Here is a 10,393-nt window from a genome sequence, read left to right as displayed (position 1 = left end):
TGCATTTGGGTGTGTATGTCTGTCTTCACAACAGCAGACTGGCAAAACTGAGTTCAGGATTGTTTCTAGGTGATGGCCTTTTGTGTGAGTTTTATCCTCTTATTTGTACTTTTTCCCTGTATCTTCCACATTTTGGAAAATCAAGTAAAGAACATTTTAAAGCAAATTGTAAACTTAATTTTCAAAATGATTCTATTTTGATCAGAAAATTATTGAATACAACGATGAGAACTCGTATATGTAGTTATAGTCAGGGCTGGAAGTAAATAGGTAAAATGTTAGCTGTTTCGTCATATCTTATTCCTTTTTGCTTGTCTGTTTGTACATAATATCTCATCAAGAACATGCTCTTGTTCCCTTTCTAATCAGAAAAGGATGTCAGGAAATGAATTTGTCATAATTCATTGAGGTCCCCAATTGGGGGCGGAGCCTCTACTTTCCCTTGTGTGCCGGGGTGTTTTACATTTAAAACACGTCGTTCGCCATAAGAAATTCATCGAACAACACTGAGCACAGTCCCAGTCTCCCATTCTGCGCCTGAAGGTACGTTTTGCAGAGTGAGAGACGCCAGGGTATTGCTTAAACATTCCTGGCAAGAACCTCCTGGTATGGCTATGCTTTCCATTCCACCTATTTCTGGAATTATTCACAGGAGGAGCTGCTGCAGCTTCAGCTGTTGCTCCTGCGAAAGAAACTGTAGATAGGGATGAATACGAGAATTGAGAGAGATTAAGGGGTAGCTGTTGACCAGCCTGAGCCTTGGGACCCAAGAACTGAGGGCAAGAAAAATTAGCTACCACCTCGTTGCTCCCACATAGAGAAATCACTTTGTCCTTCTTTGCCTCTCCCTCTACAGCAGCCATCCCAGGAGCAGCAGCGGTCTCTTGGTCTGATTCCTTCCCCGCCCCCGCCATCAGCCAGCAACTTGCTGTGCCTTGAGAACACGTCAGCATCCCTGACGTCTGTGCCTCCTTTTCCTTCTCCTCTCCCTGAGTCCTGGCCTTCTGCTGAGACTGAGTGCTTAACACCCTACAAAGCTCACTCCTGGGTAAATTTCGCCCTTCCTCTACTTCATGAAGGACTGGGAGACTTTGCTGAAGTTGGGACTGGGCCTTCTCCTTTTCCCTCTCTTTTATTATCCCCCTGAGTCTACTCACCGTCCCCCTCAAGGCAGTCGTGAGAAGCTTCTGCTCCTCGAGCTGATCCCGGAGCTTTTTTACCTTTTCTGTATCTTCCAACTTCTGCCTCACAGCAAACTGCACTGCTAGGACCAGGGAGCTCCAGGCACAAGCCTCCATGAAGCGTCGCGATGTAGCTCGGTTAGTCACAATGTCCCTTAACTTCCTCTCCATATCCCTCCAAGACTTGCTCTTGCACAAGTAGAAGTAGGGACTGACTCCATTTTGAAGTATTTGCTCATTTAAGAAATCTACAACCTCCCTCTGATAGAAGCCACAGGCCGGGTCATTAAAATTTAAAGCCATTCTAAGCAAAGCACTCTCTGACGCATCTCACCTCAGACAGAACGCGAGAACAGGATGTGACCTCTGATACGTGACCTTTCCACGCAACCCTCTTTCTGTCTTTATGGGAAGTAGAACGCCCCCTTGTGCTGTGAGTGTTACCAATACTCAGTAGAGTCAGCTACTTCAGAGCTAGGTTAGCGTAAAAGCCTGAGGAAGTCAGTGGAGTTCATTAAGAAGTGGATACGGACACAAAGATTATAGGGCTTCCCTGGTGGCGCAGTGGTTGAGAATCTTCCTGCCAATGCAGGGCACACGGCTTCGAGCCCTCGCCTGGGAAGATCCCACATACCGCGGAGCTACTGGGGCCGTGAGCCACGACTACTACTGAGCCTGCGCGCCTGTGCATCTGGAGCCCATGCTCTGCAACGAGAGGCCAAGACAGTGAGCCTGCGCGCCTGCGCGTCTGGAACCCATGCTCCTCAACGAAAAGCCGCGAGAGTGAGAGGCCTACGCACCACGATGAAGAGCGGCTGCCGCTCGCCGCAGCTGGAGAAAGCCTTCGCACAGAAACGAAGACCCAAAACAGCCAAAAAAAAAAAAGATTATAAAACAAAATAACAATCTGTTTATCTCAGGCTGCTCAGTCTCCCAGTGAATACAGACGCATACTTAACATTTACTAAATATTTGGTAAGTATATTGTGTTACATCATGCTGCAACCAGTTTTCAAAATATTTGAGACCAGGCATAGCCTTTTAACATTGGTACCTATTACACACAGCAGAAACATGGTAACTATTTTTTTTCGTTGCTGTGTGCAGGCTTTCTTTATGTTTTATTTATTTATTTATTTATTTATTTTAACATCTTTATTGGAGTATAAGTGCTTTACAATGGTGTGTTAGTTTCTGCTTTATAACAAAGTGAATCAGTTATACATATATCCCCATATCTCTTCCCGGGCCTCTCACTGTTGTGGCCTCTCCCGTTGCGGAGCACAGGCTCTGGACGCGCAGGCTCAGCGGCCATGGCTCACTGGCCCAGCCGCTCCACGGCATGTGGGATCTTCCCAGACCGGGGCACGAACCCATGTCCCCTGCATCGGTAGGCGGACTCTCAACCACTGCGCCACCAGGAAAGCCCCTACAGTAACTGTTTTTGATTGATGTATATTATAGTTTACGTAAACTTGCTCACACTGTACAAATCCCCGTTTTACCAATTAGGATTTCATTCATGTAGTATAAAATTTGAACTTTATAACTTATAATAATAAAAAAACCTTTTATTAACTTTTTTTTTTTTAGAGCCAGGCATTGTGTTGCGTGGTAAGGAGATACAAACATCAATAAGACATAATCCCCAAACTGTAGAGGCCGATTTTCTAGTGTCATTTTGAACACTCGAGTTCAGATAAGCCTGTGGAAAATAAAATTCAGAACTCAGAAAACAGCTTCTCAGCTGTCTTATTAAGGCCTCTAACATGCTGTTGTTCACCCAGCGTGAACAGCGTAATAGCATCAATGTAATGGATCTATATAATGTTCTTATGGGATATCCATATTATCCAGAACTTTTCAAAAACTATGTATGACTATGCATGTTGATGTACTATGATTAAATATATAAAGGTACATTGTTTCCATTGGAGGGGAACATAGACAGTTTGTAATTGAGAGAGAAAAGAATGCATTCTCCAAAGTCATACCATGTAAGCGAGGTATTATTGATCTGCTCTAGAAAAATGCCACATGCCACATGGAAGCTAGAATTGGAACTATTACTTGGTCACCTGTGGTTGTTTACTGCCATTATCAAGGATCTATCCAGTCTTGAGAAGGAATTGAAACAGGAAGCTGGAGATGTTTAATTGTGCCAGACCAGGAAATTATCAAGGTCTAGCGGGGTCATGTTAAAGAATACATAAGGCCAATTAAAGGGGCTCTGACTAGCTAAAGATGGAAAAATGTCTGAAAATAATTAAAACATATCAGTATTTTTTAAGTGTGCTTAGAGCAATATTTAAAAAGTAAAAACTTCATTGGTCAACAATGTATGTTACTACAATATCAACCCATTATTCTGAACATTAGTAGAATTTTAAAAATCTATCACTTAGAGCTTCCCTGGTGGCGCAGTGGTTGAGAGTCCGCCTGCTGATGCAGGGGACACGGGTTCGTACCCCGGTCCACGAGGATCCCACATGCCGCGGAGCGGCTGGGCCCGTGAGCCATGGCCGCTGAGCCTGCGTGTCCAGAGCCCCGCGTACCACCAAAAAAAAAAAAAAAAAAAAAAATCTATCGCTTAGCCTATCTTTCTTGTGTAAACTGTATTTTAGAGTAATCAAATAGTCAAAGGGGGAAATTCCCCCTTATACAAGAATTCCAGCTAATAAATACAGAAGGAATAAGATTAGAAAATCACCAATTTGCAACCTCGAATGAAATAATAGATTCAGACTATTACCCAACATATGCCAGAACCAGTAGGTGAAAGCTGGATGAGGGAAGTTTATACTGGGGAGACCAGATTGACACCATCTAAACACACTGATCAAACTCCACATCATTAAAAATGAGAAATGCAGATGTTATGTACCTCATAATATTATGTAATAAGAAGTGCACAACAGCACCTGTGTTGTGCCACAGAAAATTGAAATTGATTTGAAATTGAATCTAATCATAACTAGGAGATTATAGGAAACAGAAAAGGATGAAGTTAAGCACTAAGATGAGGAAGCAGTCAAATGCTGAATATAAGTTATTTCATAGGTAAACTACCCAGTTTTCCAACAAATCAATGGCATAAAAATAAAATTGGGAAGAGTGACTTGGACAAATAACAGACAAATGCATATGTGGACCTTGACGTCATTTGAATCCTAATCTGAATAAATATAAAATAAGAAGCAATTTTGAGATAATTGGGAAATTTAAATACATAGGATTCAATACACAGGATTGAATATGGATTCAGTATTAGATGATATTAAAGATTTTTTAAACATAGCAACAATGCTGTTGTTTATTCATCTACAATGCTATTGTTGCTATGTTTTAAAAATGTCTTCAGCTAGACATGCATGAAATGACATGAAGTCTGGAATTTGCTTTAAAATATTCCAGCCTTCTCCCCCAAATTTTGGGGGTATATGTTGAAAAGCATTGGCCAACTATTGATAACTGTGGATACTATGTGATGAGTACATGTATGTTCATTTAGGTTTATTTACATTTTAAAAATTAGATCCCTACCTTACACTCATACCTGACATAGAGATGAATGTCAAAATCAAGACTCAGAAAGGTATCAAAGAAAACAGACAAATAAAATAATTTAACATTGAGTTAGAACTCTTTAAACAAGACACAAAAAGCAAGAGCCATGAAGGAAAAGTTTCATAAATTTACCAGGTCGTATGTTTTAAAAATCTGTATAAAAAACAACAAATCAAGCTAGAAATTACAAGGTGATATTTGCAACCAGCAAAACCTACAACAAATTAGTATACCAAATATATAATATATTCTTACAAGTTTGTAATAAAAAGATAAACATAAATAATAACACAGTAATAGGAAATAAAAGTGTCTTTATAAATGACCAATAACCATTAGAGAAGATGCTCAATTTTAGTAGTATTCAGGGAACAGTACTATGGTATCATTTCAATGTAAGTAGATTGACAATATTAAAGAAGTATGACTATATCAAATATTGGTAAAGATCAGGGGAAAGGAGAATGTTCATATGTTGCTAGATGCAGTATAAACTAGTAAACAACTAGGAAAAGTAATTCAGATATAACCAGTAAAATTGTAAATGTGCATACCACTTCTAGATATATCAACTATTTACCTATAAATATTCTCACCTGTGCAAAATGAAAGATGCACCTATAGGTTTATTTCAACATTTTTTGGTTATAGATAAAACTGGAAGCAATCTAAGCATGTATCAATGGAATTCATGTATAATAATAAGATATATGCATGCCATGAAATACTAAAGAACAATAATAGGTAACTAACATGATGAAAATCCACATAGATCTCAAATAACGTAATTTGGAGGGAAATCAAAGACTTTTCAGAGCTTCAGATCATGATACCACATATATCAAATTAAAGAAAATACATACATAATTATTGTATGTATATATGTGGTCAAAGAATACAAACCTAATGCATGAAAGTATTTTTAAATGGGTGTGAAGGATACATAATAATTCTTGATAATTTCTTCTGTGTAGGAAGGAGGGAATTAGAACTGGAGGTGGCAAAGGGGATCTCAAGTCTACGTTCTGTCATTAAAATTATGTTTAAGTGAATATGAAAATATGTGATAATTATCAAATCTTGATGATAGGCACATGGATGTTTTGATATTTTTTTGTAGAGCTTTGCATTTTTTTCATTTATAAAAATAGAAAGAAGAAGAGAAAAGAAGACTGATTGACAGACCACCTATGGGAAATTGAATGATAAAATTAATAGGTTAAACTTTAAAAAACACATTAAACTTTGCATATTACCATTGAGAATACATATTCAGTTCAAATGCAAATATGGTTTTTCTGGTTTTTTTTTTTTGCGGTACGCAGGCCTCTCACTACTGTGGCCTCTCCCGTTGCAGAGCACAGGTTCCGCACGCACAGGCTCAGTGGCAATGGCTCATGGGCCCAGCCGCTCCACGGCATGTGGGATATTCCCAGACCGGGGCACGAACCCGTGTCCCCTGCATCGGCAGGCTGACTCTCAACCACTGAGCCACCAGGAAAGTCCAGATATGGTATTTTTTTTTTTTTTTGCGGTACGTGGGCCTCTCACTGTTGTGGCCTCTCCCGCTGCGGAGCACAGGCTCCGGACGCGCAGGCTCAGCGGCCATGGCTCACAGGCCCAGCCGCTCCGTGGCATGTGGGATATTCAAGACCGGGACACGAACCCGCATACCCTGCATCGGCAGGCGGACTCTGAGCCACCAGGGAAGCCCCCAAATATGGTTTTTTTTTTTTTTTTTTTTTTTTTTTTTGCGGTACGCGGGCCTCTCACTGTTGTGGCCTCTCCCGTTGCGGAGCACAGGCTCCGGATGCGCAGGCTCAGCGGCCATGGCTCACGGGCCCAGCTGCTCTGCGGCATGTGGGATCTTCCCGGACCGGGGCACGAACCTGTGTCCCCTGCATCGGCAGGCGGACTCTCGACCACTGCGCCACCAGGGAAGCCCCAAATATGGTATTTTTAACTGTACTTTTTAAGTAGATAGCTCAAACTCCTCAGTGTAGCTGAAATTATAATAGTTGAGTGCTATGACTAAAGTACAAAAACACTGGAAATTGAGTGTTAAAAAAACAAAAAACAAACAACTTTGAAAAAATTGTAAATTGATCTTTAGAAAATATGGAGTCAAAAAGCAAATCAAAACTGAAAGTGTATGTTATTAGAAAATAGGGACAATTAATTTTGTGATACAACAAAACTCTGTTCAGAAGATTTTGGTATAATTAAAGGCCTTTGTTACAAAACAAGAAAATGTAAATAAATTAGCTAATCTTTAAGCTAAAGAAACTAGAAAAACAGCAAAATAAAGCTAAGGAAATTATTTTGAAAAATTTAGTCACCAAAGCAGAAATCCATGAATCAAAATAAAGAAAAATAGTAGAATTAATGAATAAATGGAAACTGAGGCTAAGGGTTTCAATAACATTTTTATAAAATACTCATACCTTCTGCAACATGGATAAAACGCAAAAACATTAGGTGCAAGAAGCCAGTCACAAAGGACCACATGTTGTATGATTCCATTTATAAGAATCATTAATATCAGAAAGTATATCAGTGATGGGCAGCCATTGGAGTGTTTGAGCAAGATCATGTTATGATTGATTTACATTTTAACTGGATCACTTGGGTAGCTGTTTAGCAATTAATCTGTAGGAAGATGTGGTAGACAGCCTCTACAGTAGTTCCCAACAATTCCTGCCTCCTCCTGTGCATGCCTATGATATTGTGATTTATAATAAAAAATATACTTTTGGTCTTCATCCAAAAAAAGAAAAAGAAAGTAGACCAGTGTTGCCTGGGGTTGAGACTGGAAACAGGAATTGACTACAAATAGCACAAAGGATTTTACTGGGATGAGGAGAAAGTTCTAAAACTGGATTTTAGTGATGGTTAAACAACTCAGTATATTTACGAAAAATTGTTGAATTGTACACTGAAAATGGGTAAATTTTATATGCAAATTATATCTCAGTAAAGTATTTTTTAAGTCTAACTTTTCAGTCTTGAAAGATTAACTTTCTTTAAGAATGAGCAATATCTCTACTGGAATCATATAGTTCCTATGTTTTATCAGTATTAATAAAGTTTAAATAGTTAATTCAGGACAGCTATATGAGGGAGGAGTATTCATTATAGAGAAGAGAAAATGCAAATGCTCTCAGTCAAGTATATGCTTGGTATGTTCAGGAACTTTATAGATCAAAGGGCGCAAACTTTCAGTTATAAGAAGAATAACTTTTGAGGGTAACGTACAGCATGGTGACTATAGTTAATAATACAGTATTGTATACTTGAAAATTGCTGAGACTGGATCTTAAGCATTCTCACCACACACACAAGAAAAGACTTAAGTCTGTGAGGTGATGGATATGTTAAAATTATCTTGATCTTGGTGATCATTTGTATAAATATATAAAATCATCATGTATCCTTTAAAAATATACAATTATATTTGTCAATTATTTCTCAATAAAGTTGAGGGGGAAAAAATAATTGAAAGACAATATGGTTGAAGTGGAATGAGAGTAAAAGTGTATTAGCAAATGTGGTAAGAAAGATGGCAGGGATCAGATCATGTAGGGACTTTGTAGGTCGTTAGGATTTTGTCTTATTATCAGGAGACGAAAAGACATTGTATGGCTTTTAACAAAGGAGTGACATCATTTGATTTAAATTTTAAATGGATCACACTTGTTGCTGTTTGGAGAATAGACGGTAGGTGGCAAGGGCAGAATTTAGGAGGCCAGTTACAAGAGGCTATGGCAATATTCCAGACGAGAGATCATGGTGGCCTAATCACGTTCTTCTTCCTTTTTGGGGAACACGTATTTTCTCCCTGTCAACCATTGTATCAAGTCCAAATTCCTCTGTCTTAGAATTTCAAGTCAATTCAATATTTATAAAACAATTAACAGGCAAACTAATAAGCAGCAAGTGTTGTATTGTGAAGGGTTTGGTGTGCCTTTCCATAAACAGTTCATGGCTATGGCTGGCTTCACTGTCATCAGTAAATCCTAGAAATATTGGATTAAGTGTAGCAAACATCCTTTTATACAAATAGCTAAAGGTTGCAAGAAAGTAAGTGAGGTGGGAGCAGGGGCTGGCAATACAAAGAGAAAACCTGAACAAAAAGAAAATGATGCAAGCAGAGCTCAAGCTTTGGCTGCTTAGAGTGGGATATTGCAAGGAGGAAGGTCCATCTGGTTTTTTTTTAAGTGGCTTGGATTTCAAAAATTACTGCTTGGAGGCAGGAGAGAAAACTTTGGAACTGAGGAACATAGGATTTAGAACTAAAATTTGTAGAATCTTCTGAAGAAAGCCAAAACAATTGAAGGGCTACCTTGTTTTGAGAGAGCAGAAGAGAAAAAATCCACCTACAAATAATACATCTGACTGTAAAGTATGTGTATCCAGAATATATAAAAACTCTCAAAATTCAGTAATAAAAAATAAACACCTCAATTAACAAATGGAAAAATATTTGAACACTTTACCAAATAAGATATTTGGAAGACAAATAAGCATATGAAATGATGTTTAACATCATTATCATTAGGGAAATGCAAATCAAAACCAGAATGAGATTCTACTTCACATGTATTAAAATGGATAAAATTCAAAAGACTAACCATACAAACTATCGGAGAGAGTTGGAGGGACAAGAACTCTCATACACTCTTTGTGGGAAGGCAGTTTGGTAGTTTCTTAAAAGTTAAACATACACCTATTAAATGATCCAGCCATTCTATTCCCAGATATCTATGTAAGAACTAGTTAGGAAGATATATGTCTATGCAAAGATTTGTCCACAAATATTTGTAATAGCTTTATATGTGATAGCCCAAACTGGAAACAACCCATCAACAGGTGAACAGATTAACTGTAGTCCATCCATACCACGGAATACTACTGAATAATAAAAGGGAATGAAGACACACTACAATATGATATACACAGTAACATGGGTGGATCTCAAAATAATTATGCTCAATGAAAGAGCATAGACAGAAGCCAGACAAAAAAGAGAGTTAATACTGAATTATTCCATTTATATAAAATTCTAGAAGATGAAAACTAATCTATAGTAGCAGAAGGCAGATAAGTGGAGGTAAGAACAGGGAAGTACTGGACGGAGGTATTACAAAAACATACAAAGAGTCTTTGGGGGTAAAGAAATGTTCATTATCTTGACTGCAGTGATGGTTTCTTGAATGTAAACATATGCCATATGTTTTGACTAAATGAATATTATTTAGGGATACATACATTGGTAATCAAACTATAAAGGAAAGCAAGGAAATTATTATTACAAAAGTCAGAAGAGTTTGTCAGGGGAAGAGATGGAGTTCTGATGAGAGTAGAACATGCAGAGGCCTTCAGGGATGCTGGAAATTTTCTATTTCTTGACCTATGGTGGTTTCTTGGATGTTCCTTTTATAATTATTCATTAAACTGTAAATGTATATTTCATGTACTTTTCTGGATTTATGTTTTATTTCACAATAAAAAAGGAATAAGCAATGATTAATAAAAATTGGTGGGTGTTATGATAAATTTAAATAACTACTGAGAATATAAAAAACTTGTGAAGGTTTAAAAACAGATTAAGATGAAAATAGCTAACAGTTATCTAAACCTTGGAA

General features: G+C 38.0%; 1 protein-coding gene across 1 annotated transcript; it reads right to left on the bottom strand.

Moving 5' to 3' along the window:
* Nucleotides 1-401: 401 nt before the first annotated feature.
* LOC138413955 (testis-expressed protein 13C-1-like) lies at nucleotides 402-1,484 on the bottom strand. The gene has a single exon (XM_069540334.1). It carries the CDS (start codon nucleotides 1,482-1,484, stop codon nucleotides 402-404), a length of 1,083 nt encoding a protein of 360 aa, XP_069396435.1.
* Between the last annotated feature and the right edge of the window lie 8,909 nt (nucleotides 1,485-10,393).

The sequence above is a fragment of the Delphinus delphis genome, chromosome X (genome assembly GCF_949987515.2).
Source record: "Delphinus delphis chromosome X, mDelDel1.2, whole genome shotgun sequence".
Lineage (NCBI taxonomy): Eukaryota > Metazoa > Chordata > Mammalia > Artiodactyla > Delphinidae > Delphinus > Delphinus delphis.
Note: the sequence above shows the minus strand (reverse complement) of the source record. Positions and strands in the feature narration are given on the sequence as shown.

Bases quoted from the DNA above. Each gene is read 5' to 3' on its own strand.
- LOC138413955 (XM_069540334.1), bottom strand. From the start codon at position 1,484: ATGGCTTTAAATTTTAATGACCCGGCCTGTGGCTTCTATCAGAGGGAG.